Source organism: Oncorhynchus clarkii, chromosome 2 (assembly GCF_045791955.1).
Source record: "Oncorhynchus clarkii lewisi isolate Uvic-CL-2024 chromosome 2, UVic_Ocla_1.0, whole genome shotgun sequence".
Lineage (NCBI taxonomy): Eukaryota > Metazoa > Chordata > Actinopteri > Salmoniformes > Salmonidae > Oncorhynchus > Oncorhynchus clarkii.
Window position 1 is genome coordinate 28,713,883 of NC_092148.1, and position 23,234 is coordinate 28,737,116.

At 43.0% G+C, this 23,234-nt stretch overlaps 1 protein-coding gene across 1 annotated transcript; it reads right to left on the minus strand.

The window, feature by feature from the left end:
* Window positions 1-1,031: 1,031 nt before the first annotated feature.
* LOC139380765 (D(2) dopamine receptor A-like) lies at window positions 1,032-14,257 on the minus strand. The gene is made up of 7 exons (XM_071123778.1): window positions 13,823-14,257; window positions 12,377-12,486; window positions 11,479-11,615; window positions 3,626-3,840; window positions 3,369-3,452; window positions 2,799-3,162; window positions 1,032-2,630 (listed from the first exon to the last, which is right to left on the minus strand). Exons 1-7 carry the CDS (start codon window positions 14,255-14,257, stop codon window positions 2,434-2,436), a joined length of 1,542 nt encoding a protein of 513 aa, XP_070979879.1. The 3' UTR covers window positions 1,032-2,433.
* Between the last annotated feature and the right edge of the window lie 8,977 nt (window positions 14,258-23,234).

Here is a 23,234-nt window from a genome sequence, read left to right on the forward strand (position 1 = left end):
CGTGTGACAGGTGGTGGAGGAGCAGAGGGGGTATGCGGCTGGGCAGGAGAGCAGACCAGAGGGGAGCTCTGGGCCTATCTCAGATGAATTGGTACCAGCGGTACGACAGGTGCCCTTCAGCAGAGATATAGACACGCTTTTAAGAACCTGTACAACGTGTTTTAAGTGTGAATGTTTACATCTTGACACAATCTCTGTTCTTACAAGCACACACAGGATTTATTAACATATCTGTATACACATTGTCCTCCAGAAGTTTTGTGCTGTCGGTTCTGAATCGAATTATTGATTATAAGAAAGAGCATAATTGCTATAATAGAGCTATAAAGAATTAGAAGCTTGCTGGGAAATCAATCAAATACCACCCATTGTAGATTAGGCAAGGACATTTTGTTTACAAAAAAAAGTGTAGATACTAGTCATAGAGAGCTGTGTCTCTACTTTATCAGGGATTATTCAACTTAATCTATTGCTCCTTCACTCAAAGTTGGAATTCCAAAGTCACAATTAAAAACATCCTTGAAATAGTGGCAACAATTCTGTCAAATGCATTGTCTATCCCAGGCTTGGTCTTTTTCAGATTATTTTCGCCAGACCGCTCCTCTTTTGTCTCTTCTACCTGCACTCCTCCTTCCGTACCCAACCTTGTTCCTTTCCTAATCGATTCATTATCTCACCCTCCATCATCCCTCCCCTCATGAGTTACACCATCTTTCTCTCCTCTGTAGGTAGGTGTGAGCAGTCCTGAACAAGGTAGGCCTGTAACAGATCTATGCACTCTTGTCATCGGGGATCATGAAATATGCACGTGAATAATTGTGAGCCAGGGTTAGAGTTTAACTGTACCGTTGAGTCATTCACACGCGCAGATACTTAGTTACAGAGGTGCACAGACACATACACAGTATACTGAATGAAAACAAACATACTTATGTTTTAAATATACAATGAATCCATTCGTATTTGAAGGGCTTCTCATTTTTATATGATTTCCTAGGTGGGTTTGCATACAGCATGACAAAAACACATGATTTGTATGGAGCAGTTTGTGTATGTTTATTGATGGGACAGGAGTTATCAATGGGGGGCACGCACAAACGCAGTCAGTGACCTAACCATGACTTACACTGACCGACTATCTCTGTGTGCGTGTGTGTGTGTGAGTCCTGTTTCACATCAGCAGCATTTGTTTGGCCTCTCACGTTACTGTAGCAGACAGTTCGGTGTTGGCAGAGAAGCATAGGGAGCATCCATACTGCTTCACTACCAGAGGGGTTAGGTTAAAGTGGCGAGAGAAGAGCCAAAGATCAACGTAGAGAGCAAATGTATTTAAACAGTTTTGAAAAGCAATTAGTCAAATTCTGTCTATTGTTTGACCAGTACAGCAGGGTTGGGGTCAATTTGAATTGAAGTTAGTCAATTCAGGAAGTGATTTGAATTTAAAATACAAAAACGGCTAGACTTTTGAAATAGCTTCTCCTCAGCTGAATAAGTCGTCATTGAAAATACAACTTTTCTCTAAGTTATTATTCAATTGTAAAATATCTTTATTTCCAGAATTGACTGACTTCAATTCGACTTGACCCTAACCCACAGCAAACTTGAAATAGACTAGCAACAACATGAGTAGAATATCATTTATTACATGTATCTGTACAATAACAGTAATACAGATATTTACAGCAGAGCTCACATGAACAAACTCTAAACAATATATACATATACTTTATGAACAAACCTTGATTAGTCGCTCATCATATCACCATGGCATCATATCTTCACCAACATCATCATGTTCTTAATATAATAGATCTCTTATAGGCTTGTTTACACTGGGGCGACACAACAAGACGGCTATTGGAGAAAAATTGCGCTTGATGGTGCAGATTGATTGTGTATCTCCTTAAAAGATTACCTCTGTAATTTAATTAACGTCATTTACAAACTGTAAATAACTGTATCAGAGTAAAAACAGGACAACGTCTGCAGACATTATTTGTGAGAGCGGAATCAGAGAGCAATACATTTACTTAGTCATCCTCGTACGTAGTGGGACAGTCTTCTGCCACTGTTTGTGCCCTACCCCTTCAGAATATCTCTCTCCACCCAGTTATGTTTTATATTTACAGAAGTGTACATCTCTTTATAATTCCCAAGACGGTTTTTGATTTGGTATTTCTGTAAATTTGATTCACTTGCTCTTCTGTTTGACCTCTTAAATTATCTTTTTTTTTTTATCTTCTCTGTCGCCTCTCTCTACATCCCCCTCTATCTCTCCTTCCATTCCCTTCTTGTCTTTGTTTTCACCCCTCTCTTTCACTTCTTTAGTTTCATTTCTAGTCTATGACCTTTTTTTTTGCCTCTCTCCACTACTCAAACACTTTTCACACTTGTCCTTCCTCCCACTCTCCCCCCTCCTCTTCTTCCCTGTACTCAGCAGTTTAGGATCTTGATGAAGGCCTTACGGAACTCGATGTTGAAGGTGGTGTAGATGACGGGGTTGACGGCACTGTTGAGGTAGCCCAGCCAGGTGACAGCACTGTACAGGGAGGGGGAGATACAGCAGCTGGCACAGTGGGCCTTCAGCACGTGGGTCAGGAAGAAGGGTAGCCAGCAGATGATGAACACACCTTATGGAGGAGTGAGGAGAATTAAAGGGTGACGACTTAATGACGACTTATTCAGTCTCAATTCACTCTCTGCCCCTTCCCTTCAGATCATTAAACATTGAAGGGCCTAGGGGAAGGGGGAAGGAGTGAATTGGGACTGCCCTCATTGTCTCCTCCTGTTTCTCTCACCTAGCACGATAGCCAGCATCTGGGTCGCCTTCCTCTCCTTCTGCTGCGACAGAGTCCCTTTCACCCTCTCCTTCGCCATCGCTCCCTTCTCCCTGTCTGCATTTCGCTCCCTCCATCGCTCGCGGCCACTCACGCCGTCCTCGAAGGTGGCACGGCGGGGTACGAGGGCAGAGCGTGGTGCCACCGAAGGGGACAGGGCCAGGAAGGGCGCGGGCGCCACCGAGATAGAAAGAGAGACCTTGGTGGCTCGTCCGGAGGCGGGAGGGGGGTGAGGTGGGGGGAGGCTCTGGTCTAACTGGGACAGGAAACCACGCCCCACAGGTTCCTCATCCAGGGGGTGCACCACTGCCTCCTTCACTAACGTCTAATAGGGAGGGGGGGGGGGGGGGGGGGGGGGCAGGAAGAAAAGATGGGAAGGGAGAGACAAATGGAGACAGAGAAACAGCGAGAGATGTAGAGATATGTACTGTAGTTCAAATCTATGGCTCATGTTATAGGAGATTTCGGAATCCAACTTTATGGTCACAGTAGTTCCCCTGTGCAGTGGCTCACAGTGTTTCAGCGACTTACCACTTTCTTGCGTTGGGGGGCGCTGGTGGGGGGCCTCATGATCAGAGTGCACAGCTTCACATCCTCAGGGTGGGTACACTTATTCTGATAGAATGAAGGGAGATAAATGAATGAGGGATAGAAAGTCAAAGATGCTTGCTTTTGGACCTACTGTCTTCTAAAATCAAGCTTTATTGGTTGGCAGTTTTATGGGGTTAATTGATTGATGACTGGCTGATTAGTTGATTGATTGATAGATTGATTGACTAGTCATGAACCTTCCTGTGCCTGTGGCCCTCCCCCGTCTTGCCTCCTCCCTGTGGGTGCAGGCCGTGTCTGCGGGGCACGGTGCGTCGGCCCCGCCTCCGCAGCACCACACAGATTTGGGCGTACACCAGCAGGGTCACGATGAACGGAACGTAGAAGGAGGCCACGGATGAGTAGACCACGAAGGACGGATCAGCGAAGGCACACTTGGTCTCCTCCCGACTGGCTGATGGAGTGAAGGGGATGAGAAGAGGTGGATAGAAACACAGAGATGTTGTTTGGGAGTGGGGACAGGTGGGAGGAGGTGTATGTTAAGGCAAGAGAGAAGTTTTCCTCTACAGTTCAGGTCAGATCGACATATTTAACCGCGTTGACATCTTTGGCTAAGTCCACTCTGTAATGGTGTGGCAACCAAGTAAATGCCTGGTTTAGCTCCAGAGAAGACAGGTACATAAGCATTCGACATTTGCTTTTCCTCTCCATATTCAAGCTGGATGCAACATTTGAAAGGCATTTAAAATCTGCTTCTTATAAGGCCAGGCTACGGCCTATAGCACAACACACTACAGTTGAATCCTTTCAACATTATACAGCCGCTAGCAAATGACTATATGCTGCACACTGTAAGATACAGCCTTTTTGTTGAATTGGACGTTTAGGTGGTAGGTCCAATCCAATAAACTCAAGCTTCCCCATATACAGTATAACCATAGCCTTTCTATAGGACACATGATGACCCTGAACGCCACATCATCTCTTGTTTTCCCAGCAATGTGTTCAAAGGCTAGAGGCGCTCTCAAAAGGTGACTGAATGTTAACATGCGGATTAAAGGCGCTGCATGGTCAATCCGACATCTGCAGTGGACGTAGAGCATTTACTGCGATATGGCCTCTACAGATGTCAGGGCATTTATACTTCTTGCGCTTTGCCGAGCAGCACAGAGCTGTTGTGAAGGACGCTGTCAAGAAAGTGAGTTTGTGTTTATACAAGAACTCTCGCCCTCAGGGACAGTCGACCAATCACATCAATGTGGAGCTATATGGAGCCCTTCGAATTGTTACGAAATTTGAGAGGCACACAGACATGCGGAACAGAGCTTGATTTGGCCTCTGCGTGCCTCCAGATGCTCCACAATTGCGTCACACCCTCCATACGAAGCCTCCGACCACATTTTTCAGATCAAGCATAAAATGGCTTTTAGTGTTGGCCACTCCAGCTAGAGTGGTTGTTGCCATCCAGTTGCATCAAGCTGTGCAGCCTTTGCATACGAAAGCAGTACTCTCTTCAGCCCCATCCTCAAGGTAGGAGCTTATGTTCCAAACCTCAGTTTGCTTGTTTTCGCACGAGCTACCGCTCCGACAAGACGATTCTGTATTGTGGATGTGGACCGACAGGCCAATCAATGAGTCCCTCTTTCATTGAAACGTGTTGACTGATTAAAGCATACAGAGCTGAAAGCTGTTAGTAAGCAGTAGTGTGTGTGTGTGTGTGTGTGTGTGTGTGTGTGTGTGTGTGTGTGTGTGTGTGTGTGTGTGTGTGTGCGCATGCATGGTGTTCTTAGTGATTGCAGTTACTGCAAATCAAATCACATTTGTCACATGCACCGAATAGAACATGTGTAGACTTTACCGTGAAATGCTTAGTTACAAGCCCTTAACCAACAATGCAGTTCAATAAATAACTGCTTATCATGACTAAACAGATATAACCCTATCTAACTAATTATTGATTTTTTGTCTCTCATCAACTGGCGATACCCAGATATCCAGTAGGGCTGCAATCTTCCAGGCTCACAACAAATGGACTGGAAGACTGCAATGTTTATTTTACACAGCTAATAACAAAAGGAGTGTGGGTTTCTTCACGTGCGTCTTCCCGTGCCATGTTCATGTCTCTCCTAGACCGAATGAGTAAAGGAGACTAGTGCACTTGCGATTCCATTGAATAGATTCGTTGGAGTGGATGTGGTTCTGGAACTCGACTTGCTGCCGCAACAAAAAAACACGGAGATTTCTGTGCATGAGGGATCCACTCGTCGACCTCCTTTAAAATGCTGCTCAGTGCTCAATCATTCTGTTTAAGGAGGGGCGGGACAGGGGCAAAAATAATGTTTCTGTAGCCTCGGCCTAGAGTCATTGACCACGTTCAAAGTTTTCTGGATATTAGCTCATATCCCGCTTAAGGTCTTATTCCGGATAAGCTGTTTACATGCACCTTTGATATCCCGCCCATGAGTATCTCTGTATCCATGAATAAACAGAATGTTCATAATTTAATTATATGGGTTAAATGGAATAGTATCTGAAATATGGACACTGATGAACAATGGCGCCGGAGGGGATGACTGCCGTTTTACGGGCTCCTAACCAATCGTGTTGTTCTTTGCAACATATTTTGTAAATAATGTTTCTGCTACCGTTTCTTATGACTGAAAAGAGGTTCTGGATATCAGAACAGCGATTACTCACCTCGAACTGGACAAAGATGTTTGTATTTAATGGGTGACACAAAGGGTATGCTGTTGCTCCCAGACCAGGCCCAAATCCCATAATTCGCATGAAGACAGAGATACAGGAGGCACAGATCCGGGTGCCTTGTGAGAATTCGTCGGCGAGTGAGTAACCCCACCTTTACATCCGTTCTATTGGCCAATGAGCAATCACTAGAGAATAAACTGGATGAACTTCGTTCCAGACCATTCTACCAATGGCACATTAAAACTATAATATCTTATGTTTCACCGAGTCGTGGCTGAACGACGACACGGATAATATACAGTTGGCTGGGTTTTCCGTGCATCGGCAAGACAGAACAGTTACCTCCGGTAAGACGAGGGGTGGTGGTGTGTGTCTGTTTTTCAATAGCAGCTGGTCCGCAATGTCTAATATTAAGGAAGTCTTGAGGTATTGCTCGCCTGAGGTAGAGTACCTCATGATAAGCTGTAGACCACACTACCTACCAAGAGAGTTTATCATCTATATTTTTCATCGCTGTCTAATTACCACCACAAACCGATGCTGCAAGCCTTATTACAAAAATAAAAACCCAATTTCAATTTAAGCTTTGTCACAAGATTATCCACATGAACTTTAAAGGACAACTTGTCATCCACCCAAACACCTAGGTATTTGTAGGATGACACTTTTTCAACGGATAAGCCACCAGATGTGACAATGCTAACGTTCTCTGGAAGACTTCTAGCTCTGGTATAGGTCTTGAATTTTGTTTTTTGTACATTCAAGACCAGTTTGAGACCATAGAGGCCTGCAGTGACTGAAAAACAGTCTGGAGCTCTTCAACAGCCTGAACCAGAGAAGGAGCACATGAATATATAACGGTATCATCTGCATATAGATGTAACTATGCTGGTTGCATCTCATTTACCAAATATTTTATCCAAATTGAGAACACAGGAGCTAAAAATGGAACCCTGGGCCACACCTCTATTAATCTCAAGAAAGCTAGACTTGTGATTGTCAGTACATACACATTGTGTTCTGTCAGAAAGACAGAGTCTAGCTAGATAGAGTCTAGCTAGCAACAATTCATGGTCAACTGAATCAAATGCCTTTAATAAATCCAAACAGAGCAGAGATAGGACCATAGTTATTAGCATCTGAGGGATCTCCATCCTTTAGCAGTGGGAGGACATAAGCTGATTTCCAAATGTTGGGTATGGAATTTGTCAAGAGACTCAAGTTGAAAATGTGAGCCACAGGTTCAGTAATAATAGCAGCTGCTGTCTTTAAGAGGTAGGGGTCCAGGTTGTCTGGACCCGCAGACTTTTTAGTGTCTATTGCCTTTATAGACCTCAGTATAAGAAACAGGCTCAAAGTTAAAATGGTTCACATGAGGGCCTATATCATAGTTGACTGTAACAGAGCTTATATTAGAGGCCTGGGCCCCACCATTATCAAAAACTGAACCAGCAGATATGACGTACTTGTTAAAAAACCCTACAATATCGGCTTTATCCTTCACTTCATTAGAATCCATCATCCATAACATAATTGATGTGTCCTCATACAATGCCTTTGTGATATGTAACAAGATCAACCCTACCTGGATGCCTGATAAGAGGAACAAGAGGATGGTGTTCCTGGAGCAGCTGGGAAAGGCACTTGTAAACCCACACATTCAAAGAAGGGAGCACCTTCCCCGCACAGCAGCCTCTGCAGCGCTTGTGAAAGCTGTTCAAGGGGCTGAATCTTGTCCTGATCCACCTGAGGCTGCAGCTGGGGCAGGCAAGAGGAGGAGATGCCACGTCTACCCCCCAAAGAAGGACTGTAAAACAAATACTAATGTGCTGTACATGTGAGAAATATATCTGCAAAGTCCATGCGCACATACACTTGCATACTGTCCTACATGTGCTAATTAGAGTGGATTGATTAATCTTCTTCACGTTTTTGTTTTGTATCTATTATCTTATTTTATTCTTATTTATTATTGTTGTTTATACACCTTGTGGGTGGGGGCAATGGACTAATATTTTGTAGTTGGATTCCTCATTGTACAGTATAAGAATATAATCACTAAGTTCAAGACTGTTATTGCTTCCCTTCAATAAAAGGCATTCAAAACTACTTTCTGCACATTTCTGCTACTTCCGTAGGCTATACAAGTGCTCTCTTGCTAAAAAAAAATGTATGTTTACACATATGCAGTACCTTTAGCAATAAACAATAATAAAATTCCTCTACTTTAGTAAAGAAAACAATTATGACAGGTGTGTTGTAATAAAAACGAGTGGTGTCCACTGATTAAATGCAGTCTTTCTGCATTGTGAAGAGGGACAACCCAGATATTCAAAGTTTGATGAATGACAGGTTGTTTCTTCATGCAAAATAGATTTGGGGTTTAAAATCCAATTAAGCTGCTTATTTTAGGGGTAAAGTGAAGGCGAGTCATTTTTTACCCTTAGGACAAGGGGGTATACCGAATGTTAAGATTACACAAGGGAAAAAGACCTCCACATTTACTCCACACATAGAGATGCGTACAAAGCGCTCTCTCACCCTCCATTGGGCAAATCTGACCATAATTATATCCTCCTGATTCCTGTTTACAAGCAAAAACTAAAGCAGGAAGTACAAGTGACTCGCTCAATACAGAAGTGATCAGATGACGTGGATGCTACGCTGCAGGACTGTTTTGCTAGCACAGACTGGAATATGTTCCGGGATTCATCCAAAGGCAAAGAAGGAGTATACTACCTCAGTCACCGGCTTCATCAATAACTGCATTGACGAGTCATCCCCACAGTGACCGTACGTACATTATCCAACCAGAAGCCATGGATTACAGGCAACATCCGCACCAAGCTAAAGGGGAGAGTTGCCGCTTTCAAAGCGCGGGACACTAATCCGGACTCTATGCCCTCAGAAGACCCATCAAACAGGCAATGCATCAATAGAGGACTAAGATTGAATCCTATTACACCAGCTCTTACGCTTGTCGGATGTGGCAGGGCTTGCGGACTACAAAGGGAAACCCAGCCGAGAGCTGCCCAGTGACTAGAGCCTACCAGACGGGATAAATGCCTTTTATGCTTGAGTCGAGGCAAGCAACACTGTAGCATGCATGAGAGCACCCCTAAATAGCTGATGTAAGATCTTTAAACAGGCCACAGCATTCACAAGGGTGCGGGGCCAGACGGATTACCAGGACGTGTACTCCGAGCATGTGCTGATCAACTGGCAAGTGTCTTCACTGGCATTTTCAAACTCTCCCTGACCGAGTCTGTAAAACCTACATGTTTGAAGCAGACCACCATAGTCCCTGTGCCCAAAAACACAAAGGTAACCTACCTAAAATGACTACTGTCCCATAGCATTCACGTCGGTAGCCATAAAATGCTTTGAAAGGCTGGTCATGGCTCACATCAACACCATCATCCCGGAAACCCTAGATCCATCAACAATTTGCATACCACCCCAACAGATCCACAGATGACACAATCTCAATTGCACTCCACACTGGCCTTTTCCATCTGGATAAAATGAACACCTATGTGAGAATGCTGTTCATTGACTACAGCTCAGTGTTCAACACCATAGTGCCCACAAAGATCATAGCTAAGCTAAGTACCCTGGGACTAAAAACCTTCCTCTGCAACTGGATCCTGGACTTCCTGACGGGCCGCAGCCAGATGGTAAGGGTAAGCAACAACACATCTGCCATGCTGATCCTCAACACCGGGCCCCTCAGTGGTTGGTGCTTAGTTCCCTCCTGTACTCCCTGTTCACCCATGACTGTGTGGCCAAGCACGATTCCAACACCATCGTTAAGTCATTAACATTGAGACAGCCCATAGGGACAAAAGGAGATGATCATGGACTACAGGAAAAGGAGGGCCGAACACGCCCCCATTCAGCACCAACAAACTATCATGGACTAAACACACCAAGACAGCCGTGAAGAGGGCACGACAACTCCTTTTCCAACTCAAGAGACTGAAAAGATTTGGCTTGAGTCCCCAGATCCTCAAAGTTCTACAGCTGCACCAGAGAGCATCCTACAGAGAGCTGGTTGCATCAACGCCTGGTATGGCAACTGCTCGGCATCCAACCGTAAGGTGCTACCGAAGGTAGGGCGTACGGCCCAGTACATCACTGGGGCCAAGCTTCTTGCCATCCAGGACCTCTATACTAGGCGGTGTCAGAGGAAGGCCAAAAAATGGTCACAGACTCCAGTCACCCAAGTCATAGACTGTTCTCTCTGCTATCGCACGACAAGCAGCACCAAGTCTTGGTCCAAAAGGCTAATTAACAGCTTCTTCCCAGAAGCCAAAAGACTGCTGAACAATGAATCAAATGGCCACCCGGACTATTTGCATTGACACCACCCCTCTTTGCTTTTACACTGCTGTTACTCGCTGTTTATTATCTATGCATAGTCACTTTACCCCTACCTTCAGCACATTTACAAATTACCTCAATTACCTTAACTAACCTGTATCCCTGCACATTGACTCGGTACCGGTATCCCCTGTATATAGCCTTATCATTGTTATTGTATTGTGTTACTTTTTTTACTTTAGTTTATTTTGTAAATATTTTCTGAACTCTATTTTCTTAAAACTGCATGGTTGGTTAAGGGCTTGTAAGTAAGCATTTCACGCATGTGACAAATACAATTTGCATTGAATGTAGGCCTATGACCACTCACATGTAGCGTAATATCATATTAACTCCTGCATAATTATGCATTTCTTTAATTGAAATTATACAAGTGTAACATTTTGACTCAGGAACAGGAGTGGAGAAAGATTTCTTTAACCATCATATGCGAATACGCGTGTAATGTGTAATCTTTGACACTTACGCAAGCAGACAATATTTCAACCACATAAAATATGCACCCAAGAAAAACTGAAGTCTTATCAGAAATGTCTTTTTCTCAGCTTTTAATTTCCTTAAGACCGGTCAAACTGATGACAATTGGACATTTTGCACAGGACCAATCTTTCCACTGTTTTGGAGTTATTGCATTTTCTCCCCAGGCCCCTAAAACGAAACAGACAACTTTACTGTTAACTAGATTACTAATGCATTCATTCTATCGATGTAAGACATTGTTCTGGTGAGCATTACTTTATTTAGATCTTCTGGGGCATATCAGCATATCCCAGGCATCTTATCCGGGTTTCTCATTACCTGGATACAAGCTTTTTCGGGTTGTTGGAAACGGAATAAGACGTTTTTATGCGTCAACTCAAAAACAGAATACTTGAGTATCCCGAATAATAATGGGATATTGGTGTGCATGTAAATGTGGTCACTGAGAAAGAGGGGGGGGGGGGGATAAAGAGACAGCGAGTGAGACGGAGAAAAGGAGAGAAAGACAGAAACAGACAGAGACCTGTGTTGTTGAGTCCAAACAGCAGAGGGCAGGAGATGGCGAAGGAGAGGAACCACACGACAGCAATCATCAGAGCCACCCTCCTCCTGGAGCTGTATCTGGTGTTATACAGCATGGGCATCGCCACCGCCGTGTACCTGCACACGCATGCTGTATTTAGAGCTAACACCTACACACACGCACAAACAACCACACATGCACATGAACACCTTGTCCACCACCGCCCACACGGAGTTAAGTTGCATTGTCAGTTCCTCTCATTCACCAGGCAAACACAAACAAAAGCTGTCCAAGTCAGTTTCACAGTGCAGCAGCGTGACAAACCAATCTAAGTGTCCTCCATAGAAAAAGCCTGGTGTGAGGAGAGGAGACTGTCATCCCTCCACAGAGTTGGTGGTCAGGGACAGACACAAACAAAGAACAGTACCCACACTAATCCCTGAGATATGGCTTCACATTTAGAGGGATTCAGTCTACAAAAGGACAAAAAAGGCTACAAGTATTGAGGCTGCTGAAATTGTCAATTTCTTTCAACGGTTTTAAAAGGGTATGGGTTTGGTTGGACAAAATAAGCTCATGTTAAGAAGATAATGATACTTGAGAAGTGATTGAGGCTACCTGAAAAGATGGAAATGGTGTCCTGATTTTTGATTTTTCTTTATGGGAAAGCAACAATAACAAGCATTAAAAAATACATTTCCCATCAGGAGACATTACCATCACCTTAAAATACATTTTTTGCTGCAAGGGCACTATGAAATCAATCCAAATTTTGGAGAGCGTGTGAGAGGAGAGTGATGAGGGGAGAGTGAGAAAGAGCAAGACAGACAGACATATAGACAGACAGATACTGTATATAGAGAGATAGAGATACTGTAGATAGATAAAGTGTGAGTACCTGTCGATGCTGATGGCACAGAGGTTGAGGATGCTGGCAGTACACATCATGACGTCCAGGGTCAGGAGGATGTCACAGTGGATGAGACTGAAGCGCCACTCCCCTACCACCTAGGAAGGGACACATACAGTATTAGTGCACTAGATAGGGAATAGGTGCCATTTGGGACGTAGTTATGCTTATGAATAATAGACTGGAGGAAAGGAGAACAAAGACAGATTCAGAGATTCAGATCAACAAGAAACTGTTGATGGGAAGAAACTGTTGATGGAAACCAACTGTAGATTATGTTATTGATCATGCTACCTTGACATTAAAACCTATTAGGGATAGGTGTTCAGCTAGCGGAAAAATTCTTAAAAACATACAAGTGTTATACATCGGCTTAAAGATACATTTCTTGTTAATCCAACCACAGTGTCAGATTTCAAAAATACTTTATGGCGAAAGCATACCATGCGATTATCTGAGGACAGCCCCCAGAACACAAAACATTACAAACAGTAACCAGCCAAGTAGAGGAGTAACAAAAGTCAGAAATAGCGATAAAATCACTTACCTTTGATGATCTTCACATGGTTGCACTCACAAGACTCCATGTTACACAATAAATGTTTGTTTTGTTCAATAAAGTCCCTCTTTATGTCCAAAAACCTAAGTTTTGTTGGTGCGTTTTGTTCAGTAGTCTATTGGCACAAAGCACGGTCACAGCAGGCAGACAAATTCAAAAAGTAACATAAAAGTTTGTAGAAACATGTCAAACGATGTTTATAATCAATCCTCAGGTTGTTTTTGTCATAAATCATCAATAATATTTAAACTGGACAATATCTTCGTCAATAGAAAAGAAAAAACAAGAATGCACGCTCCCGATCACACGCAGCAAACATCTCTGGAAATTTCCACTGTCCACTCATTGAAAGTGGTGTTTCTCCCTCCTTGTTTTCATTGTGTTTCTCCCTCAAAAACAAAAAGCCTGAAATAATGCCTAAAGACTGGCCACATGCAGAGGAAGCCATAGGGATCGTGAAGTCTTTGTATGGTGGATAGGCTTTCAATGGAAAAACAGCCATAGCATTTCCTGGATGGATTTTTCTCAGGTTTTCACCTGAGGAAACATAACAGTTTTGGAAAAACCTAACAGTTTTGGAAGCTTTAGAGTGTATTCTATCCAATACTACCATGCATATGCATATCCTATCTTCTGGGCCTGAGTAACAGGCAGTTTACATAAGGCACCTTATTCATCCAAACTACTCAATAGGGTAACCGAGGGGGCTTTTGAAACACCTACGAATGAACTAGTGTAGAGAGACTAGGAGGTAAAGACATGGACGAGACAGACAAATGTGAGAGAAAAACACTGGCTGCCAGATGGATAGAAACACGTACGAACCCACACACACCCACCTCTACACCCACCTCTACACACACCTACCCACCCACCTCCAGGTAGACGCCCCAGGGCATGACCAGGGTGGCCAACAGCAGGTCGGACACAGCCAGGGAGACGATGAGGTAGTTGGTGGTGGTCTGGAGGGCGCGCTCTCGCGACACCGCCACACAAACTAGCATGTTTCCAAACACCACGCAGAAGATAAGCAGCACCAGCAGCACAGCGTAGAAGTTATAGGGAGGGGAGGAGGGCGATGGAGAGCTGGAGCAGTTGGACAGAGAGGAGGAGGAAGTGGAGAGGGAGAAGGCAAAGGAAGAGGAAGGGTTGGAGGTGAGGGAGATGGACGGTGTGAGGGAGGGGGGGTATGAAGGAGAGAGGGAGGAGAAGCCTGTCTCCTCTGTCTCATTGGGGAAAGTAGTCATCATGCTCCTCTGGACAGTGTGTCTGGAAGAGTCTGGAAAAGTAACAAGAGAGACTAATAACATCAAGAGTTATAACTCACAATTTCACACACAAAGCTCTACAACTCTGTACCTTGTATTTACACAACACATACAGTAGATTTATGTACAATTGTCAACTATCTCAGCTCAATGCAGATTGGAGTTTTACATCCTGTAAGGGAAGTGATTAGTTGGTGCGGTGCTGATAGCTCAATAGATTGGAGCATTGCGCTTTCAATATCAGTTGTGGATTTGATTCCCACATGGGCCAAACATATCAAATGTCTTTGTTGTTACTAGGCATCAGTCGCTTTGGATATAAGCATCTACCATATGTTTCTACTTTACGTGAATTACAGTGGGATTCTGCATTCGACTGGCAGTTTTATTCCCCCTTAAGCCCATTGCTCTAACTAACCACAGCACCTCCACCATCCAATGTTTCAGATTGGCTTTGAGATACATAATTAAAAGGGAGAGATCTAAAGCTCCCTCCCTGACCCTCTAAATTACCCTACATACCTACACCAGCCTACATATAGTGCAATCTGAAATTATTCAGACCTCTTGAATTTTTCCACATTTTGTTACATTACAGCCTTATTCTAAAATGGATCCCACAGACTCGTCTTCTGTAGGAGACAGGAGAATGACAACATATTATTACATCAGAAGAACTTAACCTACATCAGACGCATACCATCTTACTAACCTATATCAGGTCATAACTTAGTCTATACTACGCTGAATAAGCACATGTACAGTGCATTCGATAAGTATTGAGACTTATTGACTTTTTCCCCACATTTTGTTACATTACAGCCTTATTCTAAAATATATTACATCGTTTTTCCCCCTTCATCAATCTACACACAATGCCCCATAATGGCAAAGCAAAAAAAGGTTATTTGAAATTTGAGCAAATGTATGAATACGATAAAAAGGAAATATCAAATGTACATACAGTACCAGTCAAAGGTTTAGACGCACCTACTCATTCCAGTGTTGTTTTTCTTTCTTTTTACTATTTTCTACATTGTAGAATAATAGTGACGACATCAAAACTATGAAATAACACATATGGAATCATGTAGTAATCAAAAAAGTGTTAAACAAATGAAAATATATTTTATATTTGAGATTCTTCAAATTAGCCACCCTTTGCCTTGATGACAGCATTGCACACTCCTGGCATTCTCTCAACCATATTCATGAGATAGTCACCTGGAATGCATTTCAATTAACAGCTGTGCCTTGTTAATAAGTTAATAAGTTGTGGAATTTCTTTCCTTCTTAATGCGTTTGAGACAAGCAGTTGTGTTGTGACAAGGTAGGGGTGGTATACAGAAGATAGCCCTATTTGGTAAAAGACCAAGTCCATAATATGGAAAGAACAGCTCAAATAAGCAGAGAAACGACAGTCCATCATTACTTTAAGACAGGAAGGTTAGTCAATACAAAGCATTTCAATAACTTTGTGCATTCACAAAATCCATCAAGCGCTATGATGAAACTGGCTCTCATGAGGACCGCCACAAGAAAGGAAGACCCAGAGTTACCTCTGCTGCAGAGGATAAGTTCATTAGAGTTACCAGCATCAGAAATTGCAGCCCAAATAAAGCCTACACAAGTAACAGACATTTCAAAATTAACTGTTCAGAGGAGACTGGGTGAATCAGGCCTTCATGGTCAAATTGCTGCAAAGAAACCACTACTAAAGGACACCAATAAGAAGAAGAAACTTGCTTGGGCCAAGAAACACGAGCAATAGACCAGTGGAAATCTGTCCTTTGGCCTGATGAGTCCAAATTTTAGATTTTTGGTTCCAACCGGCATGTCTTTGTGAGACGCAGAGTAGGGGATCTCCGCATGTGTGGTTCCCACCATGAAGCATGGAGGAGGTGGTGTGATGGTGCTTTGCTGGTGACACTGTCACTGATTTATTTAGAATTCAAGGCACACCTAACCGGCATGAGGTCAAGACTTGCCCTTTTGGGTGAGGATCAAATGCACCAGATCCCCCCCTCTCCCACCACAGTTTTATGACGGTCGTAAATACCTGCAAGAAAACTCTCTCTCAGTATTTTCACGTCCGGATGTAAAGCATGCCCAGAGTAAACTGCCTGCTACCCAGGCCCAGATGCTAGGATATGCATGTTTTTAGTATATTTGGATAGAAAACACTCTTGAAGTTTCTAAAACTGTTTGAATGATGTCTGTGAGCATAACAGAACTCATATGGCAGGCAAAAACCTGAGAAAAAATCCAACCGGGAAGTGGGAAATCTGAGGTTTGTAGGTTTTCAAGTCTTAGCCTATTCAATATACAGTGTCTGTGGGGTCATATTGAACGTCCTAAGGCTCCCACTAGATGTCAACAGTTTAGAAACTTGTTGCATGCTTCTACTGTGAAGTGGGAGAGAATGAGAGCTGATTGAGTCATGGGTCTGCCAGAAGGCCATGTGCTCAGTCAGGCGCGTGCCCATGAGAGTTAGCTCCATTCCCTTTCATTTCTAAAGACAAAGGAATTCTCCGGTTGAAACATTATTGAAGCTTTATGATAAAAACATCCTAAAGATTGATAATATACATTGTTTGACATGTTTCTACGAACGGTAATATAACTTTTTTGACTTTGTCTGGACCTAGTGCCTGCGCATTTGGATTACTGTACTAAATGCGGGAACAAAAAGGAGGTAGTTGGACATAAATGATGGACTTTATCAAACAAAACTAACATTTATTGTGGAACTGGGATTCCTGGGAGTGCATTCTGATGAAGATCATCAAAGGTAAGTGAATATTTATAATGCTATTTCTGACTTTTGTTGACTCCATAACATGGCGGGAATCTCTATTGCTTGTTTTGGTCTCTGAGCGCTTTACTCAGATTATTCCATTGTGTGCTTTTTCCGTAAAGCTTTTTTGAAATCTGACACAGCGGTTGCATTAAGGAGAAGTATATTTTTAATTCCATGCATAACAGTTGAATTTTCATCAACATTTATGATGAGTATTTCTGTAAATTGACTAGCTCTCTGCACTTCCACCCAGTGGTGGGCCGTCAGGGCCAGCAAGGCCTTCTCTGCTGGCCTAAACATCATCAGAATATATATTTTTTTTAACATATATTTTCCCACAAATATGTATTAAATTATACCCCAGAGTAAGAGTTATACTCTTCATTTCATAGCTTTCCTCTTGGTTGCACTGCTTCCAGCCCCAGGTTGAGATTTGGAGGGCTGGTCTTTATGTTAGATCTTTTATCCAATCATATTCAGCCATCATGTGTTGCCAGGGGTCTAAAATCTGCCCTCGGGCCTTCAGAATCAACAGTGTGGGCGCTTGTAGCTTAAAGTGAATGGAAATGAACATTTAGTGTCAACCAATCAGCTTTAGAGTTGGCTATTGTACGCCTGCTGGCTGGCTCCAGTGTTACACAGGAGCCAGCTAGCATGCACGTCTTTTGATTGGATTTCCAATATTGAGAGGCAGGTCCTATATGGGCAGGTCTATGCAGAACCTCAGAACTAGGAAACTGAATTTGATAAACAAATTAATTTGCGTACTACTAAGCTGTTTTTTCAACCCACAATGGTGGAAGGAGGAGAAGATATCGATTTGGTCGAGGATATAATTATAACGCAATTCTCAAGACAAACTTTTCAAGAAAAGTTAGACATTGTCAGGAGAGGTCGCCCGACGCCGACGCTACAAAGCCTGTCACAGGCGGGAAAGGGGTTCGTTCGCCACTTTCAAAGTTCCAACTACGAGCGCTATCAATGGCTCACAGGCTCCGAGAAGCACTGCAAACTGTACTGCTGGGAATGCCTATTATTTGCAAGTGATCGATTTGGTGTTTGGAGCCACACTGACTTTGCAAACTTGAGTTGTCTAGCCAAGGCAGCAACGAGACTCCAAAGTACGGCTGGGCACTTACAAGCAATGGTGCTTTTGAAAACTTTTGGGGACACCCGAGTGGATCTACAGCTCAACGAACAAGCGCGCAGGGCAACGGGAGCTGCACAATGAAAAGGTATTGTACTCTGCAATTCTCTGAAAAAAATGTCAATTTCAAGGTGACGCAACGCCTGGTTATACTGCGTTTCTGTCTAAATGTATAGTGTCTAGAGCCATGGCATCATAATGATGGTAATAAGAGGTGGATTAATTCGGGTGGGACTGTGTAGGACCTCACTGAAGGCCCAGGCACGCCACTGCTTCCACCGGATGTTTTGGAAGCAAAACATAACGCGCCAATGTAAACAGAGATTTTTGGATATAAATATGAACTTTACATACATACATGTATTGTGTAACATGAAGTCCTTTGAGTGCCATCTGATGAAGATCATCAAAAATTAGTGATTCATTTTATTTCTATTTCTGCTTTTTGTGACTCCACTCTTTGGCTGGAAAAATTGCTGTTTTTTTAGCCTCTTGGACCTAGACTTGGCGCTCCGGTACTGCTTGCCGTGCGGTAGCAGAGAGAACAGTCTGACTTTGGTGACTGGAGTCTTTGACAATTTTGTGTGTACTCGGCCGTACGCACTACCCTCTGAGCGCATTGCGGTCAGATGCCGAGCAGTTGCCATACCAGGCGGTGATGCAACCGGTCAAAATACTCTCGATAGTGCAGCTGTTGAACTTTGAGTATCTGGGGACCCATGCCAAATCTTTTCAGTCTCCTGAGGGGGAAAAGGCGTTGTCGTGCCCTCTTCATGAGTTTATTGGTGTGTTTGGACCATGATAGTTTGTTGGGGATGTGGACACCAAGGAACTTGAAGCTCTCTACCCGCTCCACTACAGCCCCATCAATGTGAATGAGGGCGTGTTCGGCCCTCCTTTTCCTGTAGTCCACGATCATCTTCAATTCAGAAACCACACCCCTTGGAAGCATCTGCTTTCAACCCTTACGAAAAAAGATTGCAGTCAGAGTGCAGTATAACTGCAGGATGCTGCAAATACGGCATACAAAATGTTTTTTTTATGAAGTAATTTTGCAGTGTAACTGAAGTTCAACTGCAGTTATTCTGCAATTATTGCGTTCAAAATACCACAGTTGACTGCTGTTTCAAAACTGCAATCTTTTTTCGTATGGGAATATAATTCTTATCCCTTATTTACTATATATATTTTTTTTATCCTACTTCCTTTAGTCCTTTGACTGACAGGAAATCAATATGTTTAACAAGGTCAGTACTGTTCAGCAATTGGGCTTGTTGTGAAAAAGCTCTACACGGCAGTGCTTATGGGAAATCATGGATAGTGGATACAAAGCGTGTTCTAAGACTTGTTTCATGGATTTAAAATATATTTTAGATAGATGAGATGTGTCTAAGAGGGGAATTGAGTTAACCGTGTTGTTGTATACTGTCTGTGTCAGCGCTTCTTCAAGCCATACTTAATTAAAGTAAGTTATGCAGATGAAGACTCAAAATATCTAGTGAAGAACAGTCTAGACTTTTAATTAAATAAAAACAGTGTCTTCAAACCCCCTCTTTCGCCCTCTTTTTCTGACAATCCTTTTCCCCCTAAAAATGGTTGTGCTTGGAAAGAGATATTTAACAGCCACCTCATTTTTTTTAGTATATGCCCTTAACTTGTGGCTGTTAAATATGTGGTGACAACAACCCATGGACTAGATCACCTCTCTGTCCTTCCATGCTCTCTCTCTCCATCTTCTCTCCCTCCTTGTCTGTCACATGGACTCTAGCCAGGTCTAGCACAGCTTTGGACTTGTTGGTCACAACACAAAATACATTTTAAAAACGTGTACCCAACCTTGTTCTAGGCGAGATATTCACTGGGCAGCGACAATCAATGAAGAGAAAGGGAGGAAATTGAGCAGTGTGAATGAATCATCAGTGTTGAGAGAGGATGGACTCAGTGTAGTGGCTGGGCTGGCTGCCGCATTAGTGGGAAATTCATTAATTAATGAATAAATACTGACTGGTATATTTTAAATCCCTCACTTCTCTCAGACTCAACGCTCCATGATCTACTATTCCTCTCACTTCTTATTAAGACCATGATTTAACCAGGCACGTCAATTAATAATTGTTTTTGTATTTACAATGACGGCCTGGCAAGAGACCCCATGTGGGGTAGGGGTGGGGATTAAAAGTGTATCAATGCTTCATGATACCCAAAACAAAAACTAGTTCTACAGTATACAAATGTAAAAACTGTTTCTGAATATTACAATCAGTATCACCCTTATCTGCCAACCTGATCTGGCAGACGGAAAGCTGCTCCTTTCAGATCCCAGGTACCACCTGCCATCATTGTGCCCTTGATCAAGGCACTTGCCCCTGGAGCCCATGTACGGGTTGCTACACTGAGGCGGACCCTGTGCTGCTCCCAACGTGTGGTGTGTGTTTGTGTCTGGGGGGGGGGGGGGGGGGGGGGGGGGGGGCAGAGCAAAGACGGTCATTTATTGAAGGAACACAGGATCTCATGGATAGGGCCGACCTCGTCCTAGATTAGCACTCAACTCTCAGATGCTTGATGCACCAGAATTTCTGCTTCGAAATATGGGACAAGTCAAGTACTTCGTTAGTCCTTCAATAAATGACCGTCACTCTACTCTCAGATGCATCAAGCATCTGAGAGTAGAGTGCTAATCTAGGACGAGGTCGGCCCTATCCATGAGATCCTGTGTTCTGAAAGGCTAAACTGATCCTAAATAAGCACTCCGACTCAGACTTTTAATACATACTTCCCCGGGACTCATTACTAGGTCTTAACAATGTATTCAGTCATTATACCAAACAGTGGTATATTTAATCCCATTCGTTTCCTAGGGGAGTCGACCACTCTCAAAAGGGTTTTCTATGCTCCTGCTGGGACGCAGACCTGCTCCCTGACATTCTAAAGGGCTAGTTCCTGAACTACCCATCTCCTGCTGCAGCTCATTCTCAAGCTCTCAGTGTAAATCCACCATATGTGCATGAATGAATGAACAAGTACACACAGACACAGAGAGACATACACCTTATAACGTAAAAATACAGATCAGGGACCCCAAATAGCAACAAAATGATGAGTAAAAAAGTAGGTTAAACTGCAACTTACCCTCACTCGGCTGTAGTGGTAGTCAGTCCCATTCCCTCCAAACAGAGAATTGCAACATACAGCAGACAGTATGAAAATGTATGCACTCACTATACCGTAAGACGCTCTGAATAAGCAGAAAATGACAGAGTGAATCAGTCAGTCACCACTCAGTCTGCTTCTGAGCCTGCTAACCTTTCTCCTGTCAGAGCTCACACCTCAACCTCTATTACATGCAACACACTCACTCCCTCTACTTCTCAATGAGTGTTCCAGCAGTAAATCCCTTCCTCTCGCCACCCCTCTCTGCTTTTCACACTCTGTACTTTCCTCCAAGTGATTTAGCGGTACCCTCCCTCTCCCCCCTCCTCCTCCCTCATTAGCCAGTGAGCATTGTGTGTGTGTATATTCAGAAGAAAAAAACAGACAGATGAAAACAAATGAACCGCGTGGGTAAAAAGATCTCTAAAGCGCTCCAATTGGGCGACAAATTAAAATCATCCATATACGTTCGGCAGAGCTCGCAATGAGCAGAAGCAACAGAGGAGATCATCAGAGAGAAATGAGACGGGGAAGACAATTCGAAGGGGAAAACATATATGCTTCATCATTAATGCGTAAACGGGGATAGCAATGGATGAGGGCAGGCAGTATGAGATGGGCAGTGTTATCGAACTCACTTGAAAACGCAGTGAGAGTAAGACTCATATCTCATAATTATAAAAGATAGTTCAGTGAAGTTGGTTAGTGCCCAAGTACTGAATGAAGCCTATCCGCTCAGTTTGTTTTTCATCGTACAGACAAAGACACCTTCGGCCTACGAGTAATTTATTTTGGCCCCTCAAAGTTTTTTTTTGTCAAAAAGGACTGTAAAAATCAGCAGGAATTCAGATAAAAAATTATGTCAATTTAGGAAATCTGTTCAAGTATTCCCACAAATAAAAAGAGAGCCATACAGTATGTGATCGTATCTCAATGGAATCAAGGTATGAAATAATGACTTAATTTAAAAATCTATATTTTTGGGCTTACTTGGTCAATTTGCAGTGTACAAATTATTATAATTATGTAGTCCATCAGCTCTGACATCTAGTTGCCCACCCCTGCCTTAGAAGTTAAGATAAGACAGCACACTATCTGGAAAGGTTATTAAACCATCTCAAATGAAGCAGACCTTTAAGCCTCTCTGTGTCCATCAAAACCCCTTCATCCAACAGCAGTATCTCAGTAAATGACTCACTCAAAATGATCATGACTGCCAGTTTGTTCCGTTCCCAAAGCTCTCACCAATGTCCCTCATTGGGAGGATAATGTGATCTACACAGTATAGCTGAGCCCCAATTCTTCACCATTCTTCCAAAGTGTGCACACACTTTCTCTCATGGATTTTTACAATGGTGTAAACTCCTTCCAGCCAATGCTTACACTCCTATGCTTTAAAAAGGGCGAAGAATCGGGACATAGTCAATGAGAAAGCAAGCTTAGAAACTGTGGAAAAGGTACCTCAGGTGGTCCAGACAATGGTTCAGTCTACACATTGACAACTTGAGGAAGTAGAGCTGGATAAAAAGACTGTGAGAACTTTGATACACACAGCTCACTAACAGGAATTCTTAACTACGGTATGATACTCATAAAGTACATCAGAATGTAACCATTGAGCTATAAAATGTCAATATTTGACAAAGAAATTGCCTATCAGACTAAAGAAAAACAGTATAGACAACACTATGAAGTGAAAAGGGCCTTACTTTGCACAATTCTAAACTCTCAGATCTACCGGTCTCTCGATTTCGAGAACATGCCAAATATGTTAAAGGAATATGAGACCATAAAATGAATAAAAGCTTTTGAAACATCTATGAATCCATCTGGGGCTCCAAATGGAATTAAGTATACACTCCTAAAAGGCTTGTGAAAAATATTATAAATTGCATTTCAACTTTAACAATGTTGTGTCAGGT